This window comes from Apostichopus japonicus, chromosome 21 (assembly GCF_037975245.1).
Source record: "Apostichopus japonicus isolate 1M-3 chromosome 21, ASM3797524v1, whole genome shotgun sequence".
Lineage (NCBI taxonomy): Eukaryota > Metazoa > Echinodermata > Holothuroidea > Aspidochirotida > Stichopodidae > Apostichopus > Apostichopus japonicus.
The window spans coordinates 1,291,422-1,319,084 of record NC_092581.1 but is presented as its reverse complement, the minus strand read 5'-3'; the positions used below and the strand labels follow the sequence as shown (position 1 = coordinate 1,319,084).

General features: G+C 37.7%; 2 protein-coding genes across 2 annotated transcripts in view; both read left to right on the top strand.

Annotated features, from left to right (window-relative positions):
• The first annotated feature begins 169 nt into the window (after positions 1–169).
• Positions 170–22,162, top strand: LOC139962559 (aminopeptidase N-like). Its single transcript, XM_071962671.1, has 20 exons — positions 170–525; positions 2,690–2,841; positions 3,628–4,074; positions 4,453–4,729; positions 6,068–6,188; positions 6,756–6,910; positions 11,304–11,417; positions 11,859–11,993; positions 12,626–12,691; positions 13,008–13,073; positions 13,540–13,724; positions 13,881–13,972; positions 14,503–14,639; positions 15,257–15,460; positions 16,229–16,305; positions 17,369–17,479; positions 18,151–18,318; positions 19,378–19,518; positions 19,887–19,968; positions 20,467–22,162. Exons 2-20 carry the CDS (start codon positions 2,717–2,719, stop codon positions 20,614–20,616), a joined length of 2,853 nt encoding a protein of 950 aa, XP_071818772.1. The 5' UTR covers positions 170–525; positions 2,690–2,716; the 3' UTR covers positions 20,617–22,162.
• A 4,846-nt stretch (positions 22,163–27,008) lies between these two features.
• Positions 27,009–27,663, top strand: part of LOC139962842 (uncharacterized) — a 46,429-nt gene continuing 45,774 nt past the window's right edge. The window contains exon 1 of the mRNA XM_071963206.1: positions 27,009–27,575. The gene's annotated coding sequence lies outside the window, so the exon portion shown is untranslated. The remainder of the gene's footprint in view (positions 27,576–27,663) is intronic.

The following is a 27,663-nucleotide window of genomic DNA, read 5'->3' as shown; positions in this document are numbered from 1 at the left end:
ATCCATCCATCCATCCATCATATATATATATATATATATATATATATATATATATATATATATATATATATATATATATATATTATATATATATATATATATATAACCCAGACTCAGTAACAATAACACTCGTGACTGCATCCTGTACAAGCAGATTGGAAGTTTTGATTACATACTGTCAAGTTATCCTAGGTAGGTAGGTAACACCTCTAGGGGAAAGAGCGTCTAACGCGTAATTCATAATAAAAAAAGTCCAAAGGTCCGTTGAACTCCGGGGAGTTTCGCAGGAGGCTTTTATTAGGTATTCTGGGAAGATAGCCTAAACCAGGTGTTTCCATAACTATCTTGTTCATGTGAATGGAATATCTTGGGAAGTACTGTACATTTTTGCATGATTTGAGTAATCCGATCATTGTACCTTACTTATATTCACCAACAGAGAGCTGTAGGCTGTAAACCCTTTTTAAATCCAGTGTTTGTATCTACTTAGCGGATCTTACAAGGGAGTCAAGTTTCTCGATATTGGTGAGTATAGATATTTACATCATACAAAAATATAATGGTATATATATATATATATATATATATATATATATATATATATATATATATATATATATATATATATATATATATATATATATATATATATATATATATATATATATATATATATATATATATATAATATATATATATATATATATATATATATATATATAAATATATACACATACAAGAGCTCACATTGCTGGTATTTTGGACAAAAACTACTGATAAACATTTGGATTAGGAATCATATTATGCGATTTAAGTTGGGGTTAGCAGCAACAAAAGCTTTGTCATGGTAACCGAGGCTAAGAAAACAGGAGGTGTTGTGTTTCCTAAAGAAAAGAGGATATATTATTGCACTGTTGTTGAATAAAGCACCTCGGGGCTTTCTCACGCTCATTGTCACAAGCTAAGTGATAGTAATATCTTCTGTACGGGACAGTAACAAACTGTTTATTGAAGCTCGTATATACAGGGCACACAGCGTCTCACTTTTGGCTGAATATGCAGTAACGATCGATCGTCGATCATACAGCGGATAGCTTTGGGTTTTAATTATATCCCAGAACTATCACTGAATCAACACTGTCTTTATATCTGTTTGAACAATCATACGGGTGCAGTTTCTGCAAAGAAAAAATGTACCCCCCCCCCAAATAAAATAGCCTGAGGGAGGGAAATGTATGTGCTACAAATACCACAAACAGAGTTTCAAACTTTGAAGCCACATTTACAATCAAATTCAGAACAGCCTTTATATACAGATGGCAGCTTTTTGGCAACTGTTTGCAGGCGGAAGATAGCAGCTTGCTTATAATATATATAATAAAAAAAAGGAAGCAATTTTGCCAGCATCGCGTTTATCACTTCACCTGTTTCCGGATGTGGTTATATAAATTTTAATGGATGTAATTCAACATGTTAATGTGCTTGGACGTGACCGATTACCCTAGCAACGGCATACACTGGGCATAATATACATGTGATACAGCTAATTTGTGATACAGTCGTAGAGTGTATTCACTTATACATAGTCAGTGTTGTACATACACCGTGAAAAACCCGTGAATTGAAGGTGAAATTTAACGTAATATTACTGTGGCACGCGGTTTGTACCAATTGGTTATTACAGTTTCTCTAAGGCTAAAATGGCGGGAAACTTTATTTAGCATGTGCATTCATCGTTAATGAACGACCATTGCCCGTTCTGTAAAATAACAGAACGTTATGAACGTAAAAGTACCGCAATACCATACACCAACCATCGTTATTCGTTGTAGAATAACAGTTGAACGTACTTTTAATTGCATAATTTAGTTAATTAAGAATAAACTGTGTTTAATTGTGGGTATAATGACATAACACCCATTATTTAACCATTGTGTGAATGCAAACTTACACTTTATCAGTACTATACCGTTTGTATTATTTACCACACATCGGGACATTGCCAATTAGCATATTCATTGTAAAGGTGTTACCAAACTATTGTGGGTAACATTCTCGTTAGGTGATTTAGGTGCCTATATACGTTTGCACATAATATGTCTAATTAATCATGTAGGTTGTTAGAAATATACCTATTGCATTTGATATATGTGTTCATTGCGTGTAAAACTGTTGTTGTTATGTGCTAACATGAACGTGACAGTTTTCACAATTGTCGCCAAATACATAAAGTTGGTATATATTTAACTCATCGCATAACTAAATACATTTTTTATAAAACTGTAACTCTTTCACAATTGTGGAGCCTTTTCCCCAATCAATACCATTCGCTTCCTTAGCCTTTTGGTTAAGATCATATGTATCATTCGGTTTCCCTTCCGTAGGGGAATCGTGATACACACATGACAATGATCATATATATAGTCACAGTCTCCCGGCATGCACTGGGGACTGGGGATTGAGAGCGGACCAGTCGGTTCGTTGTTTGGATTGGTTTGCATACTCTTCTGTCTATTTATAGTCTCCCAGTTCTTTGTCTTGTGCAATCAATTCCAGTTGGTTCCTCGTTATATATAATTCCATTCTTAGATACATTGCCAGAAATTAACGAACATCAGCCCCATACATATTGGTATTTTATTATGTTTATATATAGATCGATATATGTTTTTTCTTGTCCATTTACCAGTAAGTTTACAATAACCCTCGCGCAACTATGGGTGAAGTTACAATGTCGAAGGGATCCTTCTGGGCTCTTATGTTCGCGTTCCTCGGTACAACGTTGCTAGTCGGGTTACTGTGTGGTTTACTACCAAACAGAGATGCTGATTGCACCATCAAGTAAGTTTATCCGTCCAGTTTATTGGATTGGCATTTGATTCCGATTGCTCGCTTTTGGTACGAGTTGGTTTATGATGATATTTTAAAGCATGCCCAATGATTGCGCATTCTTAAAGCGATTTGGTGCGTGACTGATCAAATCGATTATTGATCGATTGAATTATGTTTGATTGAAATATTGTATTTCGACATAGAAGTCTTTCAGTTCAGCCATGTTATCCCGGTCTGATCTTGCCGTCTGAATTTCTTACATACATTTTATGAATTTCTTCAACTGCAGTGACGTACACAATTTCATTTCTAATATGAACGTGCATGTCTTGGCTTACCTATAGTCTTGGCCAAGTCGTTGGTAATACTCTTTTTCTCGCGTGCAAACTGTACATGACTCAGAGCAGGGAGTTGTTTTTTCTATAACAACTCTTTGCTCAGAGTCCGTTTCTGCCTACCACGAATGTGAATTGCCCATTGTATTTTACATGCCCGAGGATTTGTCCGATACAAACTAGTATCAATCTAAAGCGTTGCCGCGGGCGTTCTCTGGGCAATACGGCAAATAGATAAAGGAAAATTGCTAGGTACACTAGGCTGTACATACCAAGGTCTTAACAAGACAATGGCATACCAGATCTGAGGGAGGGCTTGCTTTCACTCGGGCAATAGCACGACAGACCAACAATGACGAAAATGTGTTTCTATTGTAACGAATATGGGTATTGGGTATTCTGTGTAATGCATATTACCAGCCTGAGGGTTGTTGTTAATGTTGTTATTATTCTCTCACAGGGTAACAGAAGAACCCGAGGAGCCACGGTCAACTTCGTCTGGACCGACGACACCGCCTCAACTTTGGGAAAAAATTCGTCTGCCAACAAATCTGAAACCGCACCACTACGATCTCTTTTTTAGAATTGATATCACCAATGAGGAATTCAGTGGTACAAACACCATGCTAATAGAGTGCATGCAGTCCATTGACATTATACTGATTCATAGCAAGTTGTTGGTTATAGACGTCAATTCCATAACTTTGGCTCAAAATGGTGGCGGTGGAGCACCCGGGGTGACTCGGTCCTGGCTTTACCCAGAAAACCAGTATCTAGTGATTGAACTTGACGGTATGTTAGAGGCCGGAACCAGCTATGACCTCACTATTGCGTTTTCCGGTCCTCTGCAGGAAGATTTGATTGGCCTCTATAAAAGTTCTTACGTCAATAAAGACGGCGATACAAAGTAAGTGGTTTCTAGACTTACTCAAGTCGTTTTTATATGTGCAAAATGTACCCGGGGCTTTAACCGAAAGACAAGTTGACATGACCTTCATTATTTACCAGGATGGGTTTACTTTCTACCATAATAAATAACCATCTCAGAAGAAATTAGAGTTAACAATTTACAAGTCACTGACGAAAAATAAATCACCACATAATATTAGCATATATATATAACATAAAGCACCGGTATCTCCCAATGAGATATATAGGCCTATATCGACATGTCACAGTTTTTTTTCAAGTGCATTTCTTTCACGTTGAGTTAGATTAAATTAATTTTGATTCAACTTAGTATTACTATCTTTTCTCTTTAATTATCCCCCCTTTTTATTTCTAGATGGCTAGCATCCACATTTTTCGCACCCACAGACGCCCGAAAGGCGTTTCCGTGCTTCGACGAGCCAGCTCATAAAGCCGAGTTTACTATCACGATAGAGAATGAACCCGGATATTTTGCTTTGGCCAATATGCCATTGGATGGTGATAACGAGACTATTGCTGAAGGCTGGGTGCGATCCAGGTTCCAAAAGAGTGTCCCTATGTCGACATACCTATTATGTTTTGTTGTCTGTGATTTTATTTCCGAAGAGAAGGAAACGCAAGGAGGGGTACAGGTAAGTGATATATAGGACGAGCCTGAAGGGTTGTACTAACCATGTAGTTTCTTCGGTCTGGAAGCGGAAAAGACATGACCATAAATTGTATAATCATTTGTTAATTGCTAGCCAGTAGTGGCGGATCAACACCCCCTCTTGGGCTCTAATATGGTACCACGTGCTCGCCCCTTCCGTTACTAGTGTTTGCAGTTTTGCACAACCCATAAAAGAAACTTGGTGTTTTAAAAACGGAAGTGTTCAGAGAGGTTCCATGCACAGACCTTGGAGATCCATTGGGCTTGAGGGCATTTGAACGTAAGACTATCTAAGCGGAGCGCCACCATCGGTTGGCGCGGAGCGTACCAGAAATTTTTTGGCTTTACAAACCCCCCAGATGGCCGGAAACGTCACTTCCCGAGTATTCTAAGCTGCATGTACCTAGCCTGAAAATATGGATCTCATGTCTGCAATTTCTCGATTGATGAGAAAAAAACAATCTATGAAATATGGTAATACATATCAGATGAGTTGAGATGATAAAAAAATCATAATGCCTTTAGCCCCCAATCCCCCTCCCGTTCCGTCACCACTGTTTGATGCAGGGCCGGATCCAGGATTCTGGAAGGGTGAAGGGTTTGGCCTCCAGTGATCCTAGGGTCTAAGGGGAGTGGGTTTCCCTCTATCCATTGTGAAATTCTTGGATATTTAAGTACAACAGGGAACCCCCTTCAATTTAGCCATGCAAAGCACCTCTCTCTTTTTTTCTCTCTCTTTTTTTTTTCTCTTTTTTTTTCTCTTTATTTTTTCTCTTTATTTTTTTTGGCCAAGAGCAGGGGGGTCCGGACCCCCTGGACCCCCCTCTGGATCCGCGCCTGGCATATTAGCATCACATACAGGAACGCCATCTGCATATTCAATTGAGCAAAACACGTGACAATTTCTGCTCCCTCTGACTCGTTATTCCTTCTACTAATTATTTATATATAATTTTGTTATAATTGTTACCTATTATACCCATCGCCTATTATAAATGCTATCCTACAATCTTTAACCTATCCCCTATGTTAGCTGTTATACCTTCGATCCATAACCTATTTTCAATGTTACCTCCTACATATCCATTACCTATTATAACTGTTACCAATTATCATTTATTTATTTATTATTATAATTGTTACCTATTACCCATCGCCTAGTATAACTGGTACATATGATCTATAACATATGATCTATGTTAGCTGTTACCTTCGATCTATAACATATTGTGTATGTTACCTTTATCTATAAACTATTGTGTATGTTACCTATTGTCTATATAATCTATTACCAAACGTTACCGTTTTCTTTATCGTACAGTTTCGAGTATGGGCTAGGCCGGAGGCTCGTAATTCTGTCAGGTATGCCTTGGAAAAAGGGGCGGATATAATCGACTTTTTCGAGGATTATTTTCAAATTCCTTTTCCTCTTCCTAAAATGGGTAAGTTGGAGATCTTTGTTTGACGTAAAACAAAAAACAAAAATCATTATTTATTACCAAATTTGATATCAGTAGACCATCGCCATAGGCCTCCCAGGAGCACCATAACTGTACGAAAATTGTTCACTACTGAGTGACTGAAGAGGTTGTTTATAAGTGACGAAAACTTTAGACTCTCATAACAAAAAATCTGTATGGTCATTGTACGGAAAATTGATGGTGCCATGAATAACCAACAAAATAGCGACGGTATCTTGAATGAGGTGACCTTCTGGGTGATGTAGTTGAAAGAAACAGAAAAATGTCTTGTAGTGATGGCCGTCTTTCTGTCTGTTAAGATGTCTCTTTACATGTTTATATGTTTGCCTGCATGGTGTTTGACTGTTATACTCACTGTCTGTTAATTGACTATGTTGAGCTTAATCTAGCTGTCTGACTGCTTGACCGTCAGTCCATCTGTGAGTCTGTCTTGCCGTTTACACAATTATTATTATTATGTTTTGTGAGTAATTATCATTTAAGTAGTACTATTAAAAAGTTGACATCTTATACCGTATTTATTTGTAGATATGATCGCCATACCTGATTTCACTGCGGGCGCAATGGAAAATTGGGGGCTGATCACTTATCGCGAAACTGCTCTACTCTACACTGAAGGGGTATCTTCTCCGAGAAATAAACAGAGAGTTTGCACTGTGGTATCTCATGAACTCGCCCATCAGGTTGGTTTGTCTTTTCAATCAATATGTAAATAACTTGGATAGAAAAAAACTTCAATTCAATTGTTTTTCTTATCGCAATTGGGAACATTTCTTTTACGATCTGAATGAGTCTGCGATTATCAAAGTAACGATTTTAATTTACCCAGTGGCTCCCCAAAGGGTAAAATTACGATGTTGCAACCTCCTCCAACAATTACAAACAGTGGATGCAGTGCAGGATTAGCCTAGTAGCCCCAAAAAAATAGCACATATGCTACGGGCCCAGCATTTTCAAAGGATGATGCGCTAAATTCTTGCGAGCGTATCAATATCCGATTTAGTGACTCCGGCACGTGCTCTATTACTATAGTACTATGCTGTCTTCGACTTTTGAAGAAACGACTGGGTGTTTAAGGTTAGCGACTTAAGCCAAGTAATCACCTTCACTCGGGGTTATTATATTAACACAGTGTGGTATCTACATGATACATTTAGTACACATACATATTTAAAACTGAAATCATACCAGCTACACAAAGATGAAAATGAAAAATGGAACGTGCCCATGCTGAATGCTATAGCCTCTCCCACCCCACCCCCCCCCCCACATCCGCACTAGCTTCATCCGGCTCTGACTGGAATTGCATAACTAACCAATATATATTATGACTTGTATACTCTGTTTTAAGTTTTCTAAGGCAGTAGGCTACATGTTACATGAATGTACGAATAAAAACATGTTCGAACATCTTGTCCACAGTCATACACAAATTTACCACCGCCAAATGAACCTTGTATCAAATTATTCATTATTCTTAAGTTCTTAAACATTACTGTTTTCAAATAATCATCAATCATGAATTATTGTAATAAACTTGCCAAAAAAAAAAGAAAAAAAAGTTGATTTCTGGAAATATAATAGGTACGGAAGGGGGTAAAAGCCACGATAGAGGTATATCGTCTGTATATTTTATTGTATGCATCTTATATCATCCATCGAGGGCTTGTATCGGTTAAGTTTGCCCCCTCCCCCCATCCAGTCCTGCAAAATCGGATCTTCAAGGTAATTGCATCTTCTATCCTTGAAGCAATACTGAGATCTGTCCATTACATGCATCAAAAGCTACCGTATAATACCTTCTTTACCATTTCAAAACACAAAACGAACGATTGTAGTTGCACGCAACAAGGCAATCAGTTTATTAGTCTATATAGATGTTGCACGGTATATGCCTTTATGCAAGTTTTAATAGAGGTGGACAGTATAACGTGTCAATTGTCCTATGTACCGTACCTGTTGTATGGAATCTTAGCTAAATGCAGCGTTCGTTACACACTAAACGTTATCTATACGGTATCTTAAAGATTGCTATGTTTGCAGTAGCTGATCTACAGTGCGTAATAAAATAATCGACATATTGACGAACGTCTCTGTTAGTTTATCCTTATCTCTCGCTTATCTGATCGCAGGCTAGTAGAGCAAACATTTGTGCACGTGAAGGCTTTTGACTTTTCGACAGCTGATGTAAGATTTATATATCTACATGTAGTATACTCAAGTGTCAAATAGCAGTATATGTATTTAATTGCTGCAAAATATTCCAATCGTACGGTTCAGCTTAAAGTGACACATAACTAAATTGAGACATATTAAAGAGGATAGTTGAATATGGAACTTGACTAAAGAAAGGAGACCATAATCCAATCAAATCATAAAAACAAAAAAATGCGGACTTGTGCAGACATAAAATATCAATCTCTGTGAATTTAACATTTTGCAAATTGATTTTCTCTTATAAAACGATGGTTCCCCCCTCCCTTCCGCTCCCCTACAATACTTCATTTATTGTTTGCATTAAGTTTACATGTGTTACCATGGAAACATCGTCCTGACTCCACGGCACAACAAAAGTGACCTTTGCGTTTAATTTATCCTCCGTCGCTGGCCTAATACATTTTGATGAAAATTTAGGACACTGGATTAGACTTTAATTCAGTTAATCTTGAACTTCTTATTCTCTTTCAACATTAAAGATCTCCTTATTGTTTTGGTTAATTCTTTAATTTGACTACTGATCCGGATCCGGTAAGCCATGCAGCGTCGATTCAAACGCCCTAAACATTCAAACATTTAATGCATATAGGCCACTCTGAACAGCTCAAAGCAATGCTATTTATTAAGCAGATTTTATATATCACCGTTCTTAAGAACATTATAGTCTATACGAACCAATTTCTTACCTGCAGGCTACGGTAAACCTTTCGCCCCTTTTCATTTGGTTATCTAAGGATAGCATTTTACACATTCCCAGGTGAAAAGGGTCTTGGGGATATTTACTTGCTTGTTACCATACATATCTTCATGACCAAACATGACCATATTTTCTACTACAAAGTTTCTAACCAAATGATTGTTCTCATCTATAAAGCAGCATTTACACTCGGCCACGTTCTCCACGATTCCCACAATTTGAGAGAATCGCGAGGAGCGTGGGAGGTCGTGTGACAGAATCGTGGTGGTCTTGAGGAAACTTCGTTGAATCGTGATGATCGTCATGAACGTGACAAAATTTTTGACAGTCAAAAAGTTTCCCACGATTGTCCCGATCTGAGACCAAACCGTGAAAGCGCGTGAAAGAACGTGGGAATCGTAGTACAGCTGAACTGAGCGTAACAGAGCGAAACAGACCTTGGTGCACTATCGCAGGGGATCTTGCTGGATTTTGAAACACGATTTCCTCAAGTTTCACTATCTCATCAAAAATATCTGGAGGCATCCTTACATAGTTCGCGTAGGAGCTAACATCTTCACACCTGAGTTCCCTGTTAAGAAGATGAGAATGGTGCCCCAACTGGTACCTTCTTTCTGCACTTAACCACCGTCTCACCCACCACCTTCTAGGTCTTCTCCTTGGCCTCCTCAGCCTTCCACTCTTTTCCACCCTGCTCCGTTCTGCCTCTTCTTCTTGCCGCTGCCTTCTTTTTTTAGCGACAATATAAGCATAAACCAGAAATGCCAATTCAATATCTTCTTCATCTCTTGGAAGCATGCTTCCTCATTGTTTCTCTGGAACGAATGAGAGAGTGGCCCCGGCCTCCTCTTTATACCCCAATCGGGATTCAAGCGTGGTAATTTTAGTCAAATCGTGTACATAAACCTTAGGAGATCTTAACAGAACTTGATGAACCTGAGGGACCTCAACAGAACTTAGCAGAACGTGGCAGAACGCGAGAGCTTATCGTGGTGATCGTAAGATAACTTGAGGGAACGTAATGAAAATCGTAGCAGGCCTTGACCGGAAGGCACTGGTTTGGCAAAGCGTTATAAATCGTAACGAAACGTTTGAAAGCGTCTAAAAGCGTGGAAAAAGGAAAAAAAAACATTAATATATCGTGGAGCTCCACGCTTTTTGAAAAATCGTGGCGATCGTGGGAATCGTGGTCTAGTGTAAATGCAGCATAAGGCCGGACAGAACCAAAACGTAGCCTTTAGCGAACCAGTACAGAGTTGCAATATTATCACTCTTAACTGATTTAGCAGGCAAACAAGTTAATATTTGCTGGGCATTGCAGGGATCCTCTTCGTGTTGGAGGAATGGGGAGTGGGAGGGGGTACGTCAGGGATACGGGTTGACGTGGGGGGGGGGCGGTAGAGTGATTGCGACCAAGCGGTAATGTGATTGCGACCAAGGTTTAAAATTGCCAAAAATATGACCCCATGCCTTATATAATTTTTTCTGTATATCATCTGTCGCACCTCACTTTTAAAGCGACATTCAGGTCGTTGAAGTTGATGACTTAATTAATATGCTGGTAATTTGTCTGCATACGTAAGTAAAAAACACATCCTCATCGCATTTTGTGTCGCGAAGATATGACTATTTTCAAATTTGTTTTTTTTATGAATGTATCAAAGCCAAGTTATTGATGTCGTGACGGCAAATCAGCTGAAAACATTTTTGTTGTTGTTGTCTTTCTCTAAAATATTTAAATTACTTATTCACAGAGAAATATAATATTTCTATAAAAAATAAATTATAGTTGTATTTCGATGAAAGTTTAAATAAAGAGAACCTTGTTAGCTAAGCAAACATTCCATTTGTAGGATTTTTCAAGTATAAAACAACAGGAAGATAATAAGAGAAAATTAAAAGCTTTTCAAGAACATTTGCCGTTATGACATCACAGATCACGTGATGTGATCCATTGCATTCTGGGAAGAATCAAGGGATTATAAATCGGTCATAATAGGTTGCATTCAATCAACCAAATCTCAAGTTAGGAATATGATATTGAGATGGGGTCTTCAACTATAGCAACTGGGAAAACAAAGCTTTTCTTTTCCATATAATTATCTAATTGCCTGCTATACCGAAAGTTCTTTTATGGCTCGATCTCTTGTCGTTTATTCCAGTGGTTTGGTAACCTGGTGACATTGCAGTGGTGGGATGATACTTGGCTCAACGAAGGATTCGCCAGCTATGTGGAATATCTTGGTGTGGAGGAAGTTGAACCAGATTGGGGAATGGTAATACCTTTGCTATTAATTGTACGTGTGTGTGTGTGAGTGTGCATGCACTTGTGATTGAGGACTTGAACAAAAGAATTCCTATAGTCCTCAGGAGTCATTTGACAAGAATCACCACGTCCTCAGAAGAATTCTATTGTTGAAAACATTGGGGTCTAGAGTCTGAATGTGTGTGTACCTATCTGGGGCTAACAAGTGGTAACATGGGACAATGGAATTCCTGTCTCCAATTGTCAAACAATAGTCATCGGTTGTCCAGACAAAGAGTTTTAAGAATAAAGGGAAATGTCAGCTAATATATACAACAAAGAACACGTTTGTGTAAGTGTGTGTGTGGTTGCGCGCGCGTGTGTGAAGATACACGGTAATGTTATTGTAGGGCAGTCGCTCGCAAAGGACAAAGTTAAATTAATGAATAAACCTTTCTCTCATTGTTTTAAGAGCGACCAGTTTGTCGTGTTGGATGTACAGCCAGTGATGAATACCGACGCTCTTCAAACGTCTCGTCCAATCATAGTTGACGTAGAGACCCCGGATGACATCAACCAACAATTTGATACAATATCTTATAATAAGGTATACATTCCCATGCACTTTGATTAAAATTGTCATATTTTTAATGCACTGTACTTTATCCAAGTCTTTTATAGCTTTCAGAAGATCATGCAAAATTCACGATCGGCTAGTTGAAGTAGATATGGGGGACAAACCTGCATTCAAGCATACTTATTCATTACGTTAGGCCTACGTTTTCCGAATGGAAGCCTAACATCATTCAAATTGAAATTTGTTAGATAACACATCGTAACAGCAAATCTGTACTTAAAAATAATTAACAATTCCCTCCTTGGAAAATTTAAAATCAATTATTCCAATCAAAACATGTCTTTTGTTTTTCTCTCCCTGAAATTCGTATAAACATGGCAAAGTGATCAAAGTGATGAATATTCCGAAAATAATATAATCAATATATTCTGAAATCTGAATGAGTTATGAAGCTTTTGTTACAAAATTATTGATCCGGCATGATGGTGAAAAGTACAAATATTACAGTTTCATACAACAAGCATCATCATTTCGCCGAAGTTTTCCCGCATTTTGTGAAATTTTATAGGGTGCAAGTGAAACTGTTAGGATGCACGTGAAATTGTTAAAATTTTCACAGCTTTTCGTAAGCAGTTCCATCTTTTTGTTATCTTGTCTCTTAGGGGGCATCCATTCTAAGAATGTTGCAAAATTTCCTCGGCGAAGCAACATTCAAAAAAGGCTTAAACGTGAGTATTTTTTCTATTTTCTATTTTTTTTTTCAATTGTAAAACAAAAAAGTTATTCAAAAGTAATGAAGATAGAAACTAAAATTTTAATTGAAAGAAAAAGTATAGATACGACTCATTCGTTGTGCACGTGAGGGTTTTAAGTTTAGGCTGTGATATAACAGAAAATCAAAACACCTAAATATGTTTCGAAGCAGAATTTGTAGAAACTGAAGCTCTTCCTCAGACTCCCATTTAAAATCAAATTACTCTTGGTCTGAAGATTGACTTTACCCATTTTCTAACGTTCCTCTTTAAACCAAACTCGTTCTCACAGAGCTACTTGACAGCCTTCGCATACAGCAACGCTGTGAACGGCGATCTTTGGTTCCACCTAACTCAGGTGAGTGCGCTACAAGATTCTTGTCTCCCTGTCTCCCCGTCTCCTCGTCTCCCCGTCACCCCGTCACCCCGTCACCCCGTTCTCCCGTCACCCCGTCACCCCGTCACCCCGTCATCCCGTCACCCGGTCACCCGGTCACCCGGTCACCCTGTCACCCTGCCTCCCTGTCTCCCTGTCTCCCCGTCTCCCCGTCTCCCCGTCTCCCCGTCTCCCCGTCTCCAAATCTCCCCGTCTCCAAATCTCTCCGTCTCCCCCGTCTCCCCGTCACCCGGTCACACGGTCACCCTGTCACCCTGTCTCCCTGTCTCCCTGTCTCCCTATTTCCCCGTCTCCCCGTCTCTCCGTCTCCCCGTCTCCCCGTCTCCCCGTCCCCCCGTCTCCCCGTCACCCCGTCACCCGGTTACCCTGTCACCCTGTCTCCCATTATGCCTAAAGAGACACAATTCTTTTCTATTTGAATTTGTAGGCAGCAGACGAAGATGGTAAGGACATCGATGTAACAGCAATAATGGAAACCTGGACGCTTCAAATGGGATTCCCCGTCATTGACGTCACCAGAAGCTATGGCGGTAATGTTGAGTATTCCGCCTCCCAGCATCGTTTCCTCTCCAATCCAGACTCTGAGGAACAGAACACATACCCTGACTTGGGGTAAGTCTTTCCGAAGAAAACCAATGAAAAAAATAAACAAACAAACATATATTTTTTATTAATATCATTTAGCAGGGTATGAAACAAAAACTTGCAAAGCTATCGGGAGACATGGTGATTACCTCCAATTGTTGAAATTTTGTTCTACCCCTGCAGGTACAAATGGTACGTTCCATTGACACATACCTCCTCAGCAAATCCAAATTTCCAAGGTGACCAGATAGAATGGTTGAACCCGGATGATGAAGGTAAGATTGACCAGCACACAGTTTGTGTGAATATGGTATGGACCTTCATCTTGTTTCATTTCTGACGACATGTTACTATAAAGCAACTACAACTATGGGGTTGAAAATGAAACTGATAAGAACCGGATTTTTCCCTGTGAAGATTTGATTAATTGACACACCAGATAATGCTTTTGCGCTATAAGTTAATCCCCCCGACGAAAATGAGTGGATGGGTAACGGGTAGGGGGGGGGGGAGTCAGTCCCGCGGTACGGGTAAATTAGTGGATCTGGGCCCCGAGCTGGCTATCGACGCCACTTGCAATACAATGCATTTTACAAACTTTCAAATTTATATCACATCATGTTGTAAGATTTTGAAATAAGTTTAAATATGCCGTCAGAATGTTAGGTAGCATAAAGTAAGGGTTACATTTTTTTTATTGGAAGTTGTTTACAGCAATATGATAGTCAAAAGATTGTAATCAATTACATACAAAATAAAAGTCATTAAAAGCTTAAATCCGATTTAAATCTACGATTGCTTTTAGGTTATAACAAGGACATTGGTGAGGGTTCTGACACCGACTGGTTACTGGTTAATATCAGAGAATACGGTTACCATAGAGTCAACTATGACGCCAACAACTGGCAACTTATAGCACAACAGCTTGAAGATGATAATACGGTAAGGAAACGTCGGGTAGATTGTGAGCTTAATCTATAGGCACATTATGTTTCAATGACAAAGGTGTAGGGAAGGTGTCCCCCTCTGGCGGGGGTATGATTGAGCCCCCCTGAATATTTTGCAACTTTCAACATTTCGAGAGAAGGAAAACAAAGGTTGAAATTGCGATGACGCAATGAAATTCTTACCGTCTAGAGCAAGTCGAAATTTGGAAATAAAATAGTAGAGATTTTCAATGTCCCATCTAGGCCACGGTAGATTCGACAAAATTAAAATTTTAATGGTAAAGACCCCAGACCCCATTGCTTTCTACCTCTTAGAATTTTATAGCTTCATATGGCACTGGATGAGTAGGGGGGGGGGGGCAATGTTACACGGGTTGGTTGTCTTACTAACCCTCATATCAAATGTATGGATGGATGGAAGGATGGATGGATGGATTGATAGATAGATAGATAGATATTGATATATATATACATATACATATGTGTGTTTGGGTGTGTGTGTGTTTGTGTGTGTTCCCGCACTTACTTGACTGGGTGTCTTGGACTAGATACCTATTTTGCATGTTTAATTAATATAAATACTTCCATTAACTTGCGTTGAAATGATCACAGGTCTTCCCAGAGAGCAACCGAGCTGCACTGATCAGTGACGCCTTTAATCTCGCCCGTAGTGGAGAGCTAAGTCAGGTGACCGCTTTTGAACTGACATCCTACCTGGTCAACGAGAGATCTTACGTCCCGTGGGTTTCCGTTAATAGCAATCTGGGATATGTCGATCTGATGTTGAGTCGATCCAAAGCCTACGGTAATTTCAATGTAAGTACATCATCAATTGCCGAGAGAGGAAGGTAGGACCACGGTACAATTATGTCACCGTGACCCCTTAACCCACCCCACCCACCCCCATCTTGAAGCCTTCGTACGTATAGGCCTACATGAAAATACATATTTATTTCCCCCTATTGACCCCGGGCCCCGGGGCTGTAGTCCTGTGACCCTACTATCGACAGGCCTGTATATCATTAAACATGTAGGTTTTATAATGCAGTAATTCTGTCACTGAACTTAACTAGTAACGATCAAAACAGTCGGAAAGGCTTGATAACGGTCTGCATCACAGGCAGTATATTTCTTTTCCAAGTTATTTTAATCTGCCCAGATTTATGTTGAATTCAATAACAGCAATCAATACATATCTTATAGTATCTTTACGAGCTATAACCCCGGGTGGAAGTTTCACCGGAAATCTTTCCAATTGCCATGGTAACGCTACCAATTAGAGGCCACATGCAGAGTTTTAGAATGTAAAACAACATCTAATGGAAAAAGTTATAAGTTTTTTTTATATTCTAGTCTAGGCCTTCACATGTGAGACATGGCCAAAAAAGTTCAGACTTTCTTCCAAATGGTTTTCATTTTATAATGTCGTATACAAATGTAGTTTCAACTGATGGGAATTGATAGCACTATTTTCTCCACATAAGCCCCCTTACCCAAACCCCTAAAAAATCTAAATTGTTTCCCCTCCCCTTTAGAACCTCCACATTTATTATTATCAAATATCTTTTTTATCCATCTTCACAGACGTACATGTTTAACCAGGTAACACCATTCTTTGAATATATTGGCTGGGAAGGAAAGAGTGATAACCATTTGGATTCGTAAGTATATATATTAAAGTCTCAATACGTGTTTACTGATAAACTTCGATAAAACAAACTTCCGAAGCAGATTCTTTTTTTTTATTTCTCTAAATGCACTCTGACCAGGTTGTTTTAAGAGGAGAAAAGCTGTAGCAATTGGAAGAAAGAAATTTATTTTCTGTTGCCCTTATGGCGCGAACGATTTACCGTAAAATCACTGCGACCGCCCATATCAGCATGCTCATTAAACAAATTTAGACTATAATATATACTCGTATCGTCCACTCTTTTGACCCAATTCAACGGAGGAATCGTCTGAAAACACCTGTTTATTCAATGCAATGGAAGGAAATGACAAAAATTTCGCAAGCTACATCGGTAAGACCGAAATAAAGCTACTATTTAAGAGAAGGGACCTAACACAGGCTAGCCACGAAAGTGAGAGTAAGCCTAGGCCTAACGGTCGTAAACAAAGCAGAGAGATTTGATTGGCGCATGATCTGTTGGGCGGCGGGGCTTGCAAATTTTGATTGAAGTTTGTAGAATCTACGAACTCGTTATAAGAAATCTGACGAATTTTATTCAGTTCAAACTGTTTAACGACAGATAACTCAATGAAACAAATGAATATTAAATATGAAAATTGCATAAAACGTTGCCATTTTTACTGCGCTTTTAGGGCAGTAAGCTACATTGAGACTTTAACTATGATGGTATATTGTTAAAAGCTGATTGGCTGTTTCGCCATGTGACGTATGACCTCTGTTTTGGTATACCGTACATCTCGTAAAAGCAATGTTCTGTAGATCAGTTCGCAAAATTAGATCGTATCGTAAAAAAGTTTAGCTTTATCTTCTTGCCAGTTTACGTCACTCTAATAGAATATCTGAACTCTACATCCAACCATAGACAATAATTAAAGCCACATTTATAACGAAAATGAATATTAAAATGAATCCATTGAAAATATCATTCACTGACAGGAATTACTATGAGTCTAAAAAGACAAAGCTGTTTGGTAGAATTTGAAACGCAAAGACGGGATTAGTTAATTATTTGTTTTTTGTTTATCTCACTGCAGATTAAGTCATTCTCTAGCAGTTAATCTTGCATGTGGATATGGTAACGATGACTGTGTGAATAATGCAACTCAAGAATTTGCAGCTTGGATGGCCAATCCAGAGACTAATCCGTAAGAATATAAAAGATTGTAACTTTAATTCCATTTTTGACAATGTCTTTAATTTTGGGAACAATAAAAAAAATTAGAATCAGGAATAAAGGGTAAAATAATAATAAAAAATAAAAGGGCAATGTAACACAACAATTACTTTGTGAATGGATTTAAGAAGTGATCAACTTGAAAATGTGTTATGAGTTAATGACGCCAATATAACATAACAAAATATCAAGTTGTGTTTTCTCATAACTATACAAAATAATTCAAAACGGAAATTTGTATGCAGAAAAAAAATCAGATTTTATGCAAATATATTTATATCGTATAATATTAAATATTCAAACAAATATATTCCAATTTATGCTTACTTTTGGATAATTAAATGCTAATGTATATTGATCTATTTCTTGCTCATATATAGTGATTTGGTTGTTTCTATAGTAAACCAACTTTTTTCTTCTTTCATATATCAAACTCCATAACCTATTGACTTTCAAAGCATACTGCATAGGCCTATGATTTTCGTGCATTCGTAGAAAAACTGATGCGGTTTATAATGATATTATAATTGAAGTCTATCGATTGTAGACCCCTGAAATGAATATCATAAGTTAACAAAAGCGTAATATTTACAAGCCATGATAAAGATGTTGCTCTGGTTTTTCCTTTCCATCTGTTTACAGTATCAATCCTACTTTGAAGTCAACAGTGTATTGTACCGCTATTTCACAAGGTAGCCAAGAGGAATGGAACTTTGCGTATGATCAATATTTAAATACTCTAGAAGCATCAGAGGCCTCTACTCTTCTCAGCTCTCTGGGCTGTAGTAAAGAAGTCTGGGTTCTCAGCTCGTAAGTTTCTTTCTTTCGATGATGTTTTTCTCACCGTTTATGATTTTATTATCAATCTAAGAATTTATTTTCTTCATGCACTGTTCCAATAAAGAAATATTAACAACATTAAAGGAGAACAATACAAGCAAAAACAAAGCAATAACAACAACAACAATCCGTACCTTTATATCAGCCGTGGTCATAATTGCATCGAAAGACCTTGTCAGAGACCCCCCCCCCCCAAACAGGAAGAAAAAGGGGGAGGGAGAGGGGGTAAAGATGGGACATGGCTAGCTTTTAATAGATTTTCACGCGATTTTGGGGCGTGCATACCGTGGTAATTTCCTCATCTCTGTGCATTGATATTACTTCTTCGCCCAATCTGAAACATGTGTCGTGGTCGTTCCGGCCTTTAAGTGCAGTCTTGATTCAAATTCCCATAAATGGTGTAAACTGGTGGAAAATGCACATATAATACATCATTCTGTACGCCGATATGTACCGTATATGATACAGAGCTGTATTCCGACTATAAGTGTGTTTGTTCAGACGAATGTGTCTATATAGGCTAGCAGAAATTGTTGACTTGAAAAGTTTTGTATGGATTCATTTCTCAAATCTATATTTACATTTTGAAATTATGTATTACATGTAGTGGGATTTCTCCTAGGAAATCCATTTCCTATCGCCGCATTATGGTTTTAATCGAATGAAAAATCGGTTGGTGCACAGGATGGACTTTATTGAATGGCGTCCGCAAGTAAAAAAACTGTGCCACACAGGTCCCGTATCCCTTTAATGTAACGAACAGGGATAGAAGTCACCGAATGGCGTCCTCAAGTAAAGAACTGTGTCACACAGGCCATTACGGTGATGGTCAAGCGGGGGGGGGGGGGGGGTCATGTACATAAAGGTCTGGGATCGCTTCAATGGTAGAACACGGGACTTATTCCTAAGGTTCCTGGTTCAAATCCCGTTTTAACCAAGAGAACTCTCCTCTACTCGGTTAAAACGCTGTTTAACGTTTCCGCCCCTTTTCTATTAATATGAATTATATAAATGCTTTATTTTTGACAGATTTTTAGACCTTTCTCTGGATCCGACTAAGGTGCGTGCTCAAGATGCAGTCGACGCTGTGACGTACGTGGCCCGCAACCCTGTCGGCTATTCATTAGCCTGGGACTTCTTTAGAGCCAATTGGGATCACTACAGAGACACGTAAGCTTTTGGCGAAGCTTTTTTTTTTCTTTGCTTCAAATCACGAATTAGCCAGCATTTTAATTATTGCCGCAGACCCAAGTTGATCGATATATTTGTCAATGTTTACAGTTAGGCTATTTGACTACAGTTCGCCTACAGGTGCAAAGGTCATCTGCAAGTTGATTTGTGGTGTGTTTTGGTGCAGCTCTTTTCACTTCCAAATTACCCTATTAGTTTACATTTGTGGGTTAGTATTAGCAGTGGGAAATTGTCTGGCAGTATGTGTCTTCTATTAGTCGTTATAACATGCCTGTGAACGAGATATAGACTGAATTGAAATGAGGGCGCTCGTCAAGTACTATTCTTTTAACACTCTCATACAACAGGTATGGAAGCAGCGTCTTCCAATTCACCGATTTGGTTGACAGCGTCACCAATCACTTCAACACAGAATTTGAGTTGCAAATGGTAAGACCTTATCTTTATCAGCCTTTAGATAGCATGTTTTAACAATCTTTGTGTTTTCGGATTGATCAGGGCTACACGAAAGTTATTTGTGTATAATATAGAAATGTTCGTTCGCTGGTAATAGAGATGTTTTTTTTAGCCACAAACGGAAATTGCGTATATTGGTACTGGCATTAGACGCATTGGTCCAATCGTGTTTCCAACGTAGCACTCTTTTGCCAACAGTACTGATAAAACCCCACCATATGCACATACACACCCAAGCACACACATACACACACACATATACACATACTTGGTACCGTGAGAGGTTTCAGAAAGGCTTTTAAAATAGAATGTGTGTAGGCCTATAGTTGTATTTTTGTTGTTACTGACATACTGACATAGGTATATTGTGTGTGTATCAAGTTATTCAGTTCTTTTCGCATGTGAAATCATTTTATTTGCGACAAATACCTGATGAAAGTAACTTTTGCAACAAAAAAATCTGTGTTTCAGTTGGAAGAATTTATGGCGGACCACCCAGATCAAGGGACAGCCAGCCGTGCCTTCGTACAAGCAGTAGACAGTACTAAGGCCAACATTAGATGGATTACCAGTTATTTGGAGGAGGTAAATGAATGGCTAAATGAGGCAGTTAATCCATAAAGTTATCCGATCATCTATATTATACAGGCGACACTTTACTCGTGCCAGAATTTATTCGGTTTGATAGATTGAACAAACTCAATCGTACTAATTCAACTTTCAGTTTAAGCTATTTGGAAACTAGTCACGTGACGACAGGTAAGGTTGCTGGATCATGTGACAAAAGTTGTTGAAAGAAAGTGACACCATTCTCAATTGTGACATCACTAGCATTCGATATGGACCATTTGTTTTTAATCGAAGGTTAGATAGAAATTTCAATCTATACATTCAATTAAGAGAGAAGAGAGAGCAATCTTCACTTTTTTCGATGTTATAGTCGATACTAAAAGTCACATAACGGTATAGATTATTAAATTCTAACTTTCCATTTCGCTATTAGGGGCCTACAATCAAGACATGTTCAAAACTTTTTGAAAGTCAAATGCATAAATTTCTCAAGTAGAGTACTTTTGTGTATTATAATATCATTTACATATGTCTGTGCGACGAGATGTTGAGGAATGAATAAAGAAAACAACCTAATTACCTCCTGATTATTTCAATTGGACAAAAAAAATCTGGATTTTGGTCACGATGCCGAAGGTTCAGTAACCTTTGCAAACTTGCTGACGTGTGTGTTTATGTGACGGCTAGCTTGTTAACACGATAACTCAACAACCACATGTTGAATCAACATCATATTGCATAGGTAAATGCCCCGTGATGTGAAGATGTGCCTTATCATTTTTGTGTTCCCATCTCTTGAATTTTAATGAGTGGGTGGGGCTTAACATAATTGTTTGAAAATGTCAATATCTCTGCATCCATATTTCCGATTTAGTTTATACATGGTGTGATGATGTAACAACATGGATGTAAATGTTTATTGCAAGAATAAGTTTACCTCATTAATATTTATAATTGGGTGGGACTTATTTGTAAATTGTTTAAAAAAAAATTGTAAACACGATATCTCAATAAACACAAGTTGAATCAATGTCATATTTGGTACCTATATGCCCCGTGATCAGTAGATGTGCCCTATTATTCTTGGTTCTCATCTCATAAATATTAATGAATGGGCGGGGCTTAAAGTAAAAATTAATCCATACTGGTATGGTGCCGTTGGTACATTTTCCTAACGTCTCCAACTTTATGTCATTAATATTCATCAAATTGCAAGAAATGGCTTTTAAACACAACACAAGAACCAATTGTTCCATAGTATTCATCCTTGGCATATTAGGTTTGTCACACTACATTCATACAACCAACCGTGTTGTTTTTAGTGTGCATATCATGAATATTAATTAGTGAATATAAAATTCAGATATCTCTGAAATTAGCGTTATACATTTACTAGGATAGTACAATGTAAGTGTATAGATACATGATGTGTTTGACCTCATTAATATTCATGCTTGTATCTGTTTTTATACTATGTCACTAAATATACTCTGTCAACATGACGACTGATTCCTGGTCCCTCCTTTACATGTTGCCGCATTAGTCAATACATAATCCCTCTTCATTTTGGTGTGCACAAGTTTATGAATATTTAACATGTATGGTTTACCACACTATGAATATGTTTAGGCATCGGAACCACTTAACGTCTTCGTTTTCTGGTTATCAATTACAATGAAGTAAAAGATTTGTTGGTAGTGCTGACCATACGATCAAAGGCTGTTGTTTTAACCCCCCCCCCAACTTTCACCACCCCAACCAACCCTTGTGAATAAATATAAGCCAACTCCAACAAGTCTTTCATCAATGTAACTTTAAATTCTTCCTTCTAATCTTTCACACTGCAAAACAAAGAAATAAAAGATAATTCATTAACTTTTGTTACTGTTGTAGTCAGGCGCGTAGCCAAGGGGGGGGGGGCGAAGGGGGCAGCCGCCCCCCCCCCCTTGAGCATATTTAAAAAAAAATTGAAATGTTTTAATGATATCGCTAGTATTTTCAAAAGAGAAAATGCTAAGATGCAACTTACAAGGCCTGGGAAGTGCCATTTCCAGCGATCTGGGAGGCATTTTCAGCCAAAAATTTCTTGTGCGTTTCGCGCCGATCATGGTGGCGCTACGCTTAGATAGTTTGCAATGCCGAATCTACAGTTTCGCCCCTCCCTTGGCAAATTCCTGGCTACGCGCCTGGTTGTAGTGTCATGTTAACCCCGCCAGCTGCCACACCCACCTCTAACCTGCTAACGTGGTTCATTGTTCTTACATTTGTATTGCAATGTGTTGTTGTCGCCCTGTTTGTGAATGGAACGTTTCTCATCAATCAAGATTATTATCGTAATCAATGACGTAATCAACATCAAACCGACTTTTTATATTTTGTACGTGTAAGTGTTTGGCTCATGAAAATGTTCAAACTATTGTTAAACTATTTTGTACGTTGGAAACTTTCTGTAGTAATTCCGTATATATATATAGCTGCTAAAATCATTGCTTCCTTTCTTATGGTATTTTTGCTTAAGATTATCGATATATGACCATCCTAGCAACGATTTTGTTGTTAAATTCCGGTTATTTAGATTTACTCAGATTCAAGTTTTAGTATAGGAAAATGAGTTTTACGACACTTTGAAAATGATTTATATGATTGGTAATAAGTTTCATAAATCTTGAATTGTATACGCTTTGCTATATATAGTTCGAATCTATTGCTAACATTTATGGCAATATCTAACATTAAAATTAAATAACACTATTATTATTGTGATGTATCAGGTATAGCTTTATATTCTCGAAATATAATAACCATAATTATATATATCGCTTTTAACATTCTTCGTTTATCATATCCATCAATCTGAATTGTATAATGATTTGAGAAAATACATTTTAAGCTCCTTTGAAAAAAAGAAAAGAATAAAAAAGCACGGCTTGTAAAGATTGTTATTGTAAATCCATAATTGTGAATGGAAATTGAATTGGAAAAAATCATTTGCATGAAAGATGGAGAGATGCGGAAGAGGAGGGGAGAAGGAAAGAGGAAGGCGTGGAAGAAGGGGTGAAGGAGGGGGGGGGGGTGGGTGGGAAGTGAGGTCGGGAGGAGTACCAAGCCCTCTACTATATAGCGCAAGTAAGTTATACTTTGAATGATCTCAATACCTTGCTTAATTCTTTAACTCTTCACATTTTAATACCCCCTTTATTGAGGGTAAACCCACATTAGTGAAATTAATTGACTTTGGCATTTTGTTTATTAAAAAGCTCAAAAATTGACTGAACTACCACTTGCTTATTTTAATCAGTTTTACTTATATGAAAATGTGTCAGGACGTCGACATTTTCATCATCGATTGGAATATTTTAATTTCAGTGGTCCTTAATTTAAGTTAACTTGGTGAGACAGAAACCTATAAGAAGGGTTTCTTTGTCTTGATTTTTTTTTGGGGGGGGTGGGGGTGGGGGTGGGGTGGGGGTGATAGTTTGTTACTATTTGTGTTACTATGTTGTGTGATACTCATAAAATTGTACTAAACGCTGGTAATCAATGGACACAAAGGAAATTCGGGGCTCAATTCAACAGCTATCAATTCAACAGCTATCAATTCAACAGCTATCAATTCAACAGCTATCAATTAAACAGCTATCAATTCAACAGGATCTGTTTTAAGTCGGTTGATCAACATAAGCAGTCATCGTTGTTATTCAATCAACTGCTCGAACTTTGTGGAATATGAAAAGGCGCCCTCTATTCGCTCTATACGTTTTTGTCCAGTGTGATAACGGTACCGCACTACACTTCGATTGGAGCGTTTAGCCTAAAAGATTAATCATTGTCTGGAAACACCCACCGAAATGCCTTTTCTTGGCATATTTGCTGTGATACTTATACTATAACCAATGATATTTGATGCTTGGATGTTGACTAGTAGGAAATAAAGTACTTCTGAGGTAAACAAAATTAAGATTGGAGGTGATTCAAGGCATTTTTAAGAATTTACTTTACAAATGAATTGGTAATGGGAAGATTACGGAACGACGTTTGAGGCAAGGTTTATGAGGAGGGGGGGGGGGGGAGGGCGTTGGAGGAACTATACAAACCATTTATCTTTTGTGACTCAAAAGATCAGAAGGTCATAGGTAAATTTGTGAATGCCGTGATAGTCCTAGCCATCAGCTTGAATATAATCGATGGGACATGTCAGTTCACAACTTTTATCACGTTGCGGTAGCGACCAACGAAAATTTACGAATTTAGTTTGTAAGTAAATTAAGCAGTTGATAATGGTACATATAACACCTGTATTGTCTACTTATCAAAAAGGGAATACGATAATAATGATCTTAATTTGATACTTTAATTATTAAAATTTTCGACCCAGATGAATTTTCAATTCACCTCATATCAAAGTACAAGTACCAATTACACTAGTTTGGGAACAAGAAGACATTGAACTAACAAATTCATTAGATTTTCGTGAAAATGTCTAAATAGCACATGACTAAGTATATGACGTCATCAAACGGGGGCGCTGTTGCAATATACCCACACCATTAACCCTCTATACGTCGCTTTCTGTTTTCACGTCACAGAAATTTAAAAAAAAGTAATAAAAAGAAAACCTTCATAGAATCATAATATTTCTTGCGTTAAGTTGTAACGTTGTGTAAATTGTGGCCAATCAGAGACAATTTCCAAACATATTTGAATACCCCCTCAATTTGTTGATATGAGGTCTCTTGTCCTGTTTGTATTAATGAAATCTGGTAGTTCCTCTTTCTTCTTTTTTTCGTTCGCAAAGTTTATTAATAATTTTATCTGCCTTTTGATGATTTTAATATTATGAGATATATTTTTCAATTGACCATATCTTTTCTTACACGGTAGCGGGCAACTCTAGGCAAAAGCATGACTTCAGTTGATTCGCTGGGAAATCTTGTAATGTGTGTTTTAATCTTGTTCACTTTGGGTTTTTTTCTGTGAGGTCAATTCAGACAAGGAAGTATTGTTCAAGCGACACTTTTTATTTATATACAACTCTGATTAAAAAGTTGTCGGCAAAAATTCCGTTCAAGGAAACGACTCGAAGATAAAATTTTGATTTGTATATCCCACGATGTCAGAAATTCTATATATGTGAGAAATTATTCAGGACTCCCTTTACGTTCTATTTCTAGCAGTAATGAACCTCACAATATAATCTTTATTGCAGGTTTTGTGTTCGACGGTGCATCATATAAAGGGGCAAGATTTTACTGAAGGGTTGAAATGAAAAGATCACTTTAGATGCATAGATACAAGACACAATACAATTTAATTGCTATTTACACTGAAAAAAAATACAATCTTTCTAGAAACAAGAATGACACAAGTGATAACTGATAAAGCTCACAAAAGTGTTGTTTCTTTCATGTTTAATGCCATTAAAATATACAAAAAGAAACTGATATTAGAATTTTGAGAGAGATGTAGTAGAGGACAGAGAGTGGAGATAGGAGGGGGAGGGGGAGGGGGCGGGGCGTCACCACGTGATCATGACGATGGTCTTTGGTAGACTATAGTGAGTAGATGTATTTCCTTTTTTTCAGTTTGGGGAGCAATATCTTCAGAGATCGACAAAAAGTGTTCATGTGTGACAAATATAATTGTGGAAAACATTATAACATTAAAGGGAATAATTTGTTCTTGTCCAACCGTTAGTAATGAATATTCATAGAGTTATCCCAACCTTCACTGTCAAATATCCATAAGAAATGCTTTTCTTTGTGAACGATATAAACGACGGATGTCTGATCTTTAATTTATGGAATTGCACTTTAATTGAAATAACCTTAAACATTGTGCCTTATTTTAACAATAAGGTGAATCTGGGCTTTTTTCGTTAATAAAGGGTTTAAATTTGCGTATAGTTTAAGTATTAAAATAACAGACTGAAAAGATAAACTAGTTGACCTGCTGTAGAAAATTAACAACACGGACTCACATTTTTCTTATTATCTTATGACGTCATTATATTCCTTCTCCCTGCTTTGCGTCATTTAAGTCATACAGCCAATCGAAGTTGTCCAAACCATCGTATATATATTCTTCGCAAAGAAATTATTTCCTATGGAATGTACTTCCTATGACGGGGATATATGGATAAACTTGGTTAGCGAACCGCTTTAATCCTCATGAATATGCATGTTCCCAAATCTCTCCCATTGAAATGGCGACTTACATGAAAAACTTGATTCAACAAGTTGGCATAACTATACACACCAGTTTATCATAGTTAGCCATAGCTTAAGATTATTTCCGACAGAAAATTCATTTCTATATATCGAAATGGCGCATTTCCCTCGTATAAATCATACACAAACAAGAACAATCCGATGCAAATTTGCGAGCGAAGATGCGGATAATTGGGGTGGGCGGATATAGTTTCCCTAATGAATATGCATGAAGAAATATTGAAAAATTTTCTCAGAAATCTAGTCGTACATTTCTTATAGAAATTTTACTCGTGTGTTTGCACAGCTTCTCTATACGCCTGCTCAAGTAACGATTTTTGATGTAACCACGTGACAGATGCCGTTCGGGTGAAAACCGCCGAAAACTCCAATATTTGGTGACCAAATTAAAGTAGTTCTAATAACTAGGGATGCAGTTTCCTTTTAAGAGTAAGTATACCGATCCGACTAGTTAGTTTTAGCCAGTTGCGGGCAGAGGCAGTGGCAGAGAGAGAAAGAGGATAACTGCGTGTTCAAATGTTGACATTTCTTCGTCAAATTTACCCGTCGATACCTTGCTTGCGTTTAGGTTTAAGCACTGCGTTGTTGCTAGCAGCAAGGACAAACTTGCCGTAGTACTTACTGTTAACATTCTGAAAAGTGAATAGATTTTTCTATATTTTTCTTTATCGGAAAGTAACATTAATTGCAAGAAATTAAAGGTGTTTCGGAAACATTCAAGTGTCCTTGGGAATTTTTTTTTGTAGAAGAGTTACAGACCAGAGACAGAAGACGATTTAACAGGTAAGGGTTCAAATTCTTCGCTCATTGAGTTAGGAATTGGAGAATGGTTAAAGAATATGGGATGAAGTGCATGGTGTTGGGGAGAGGG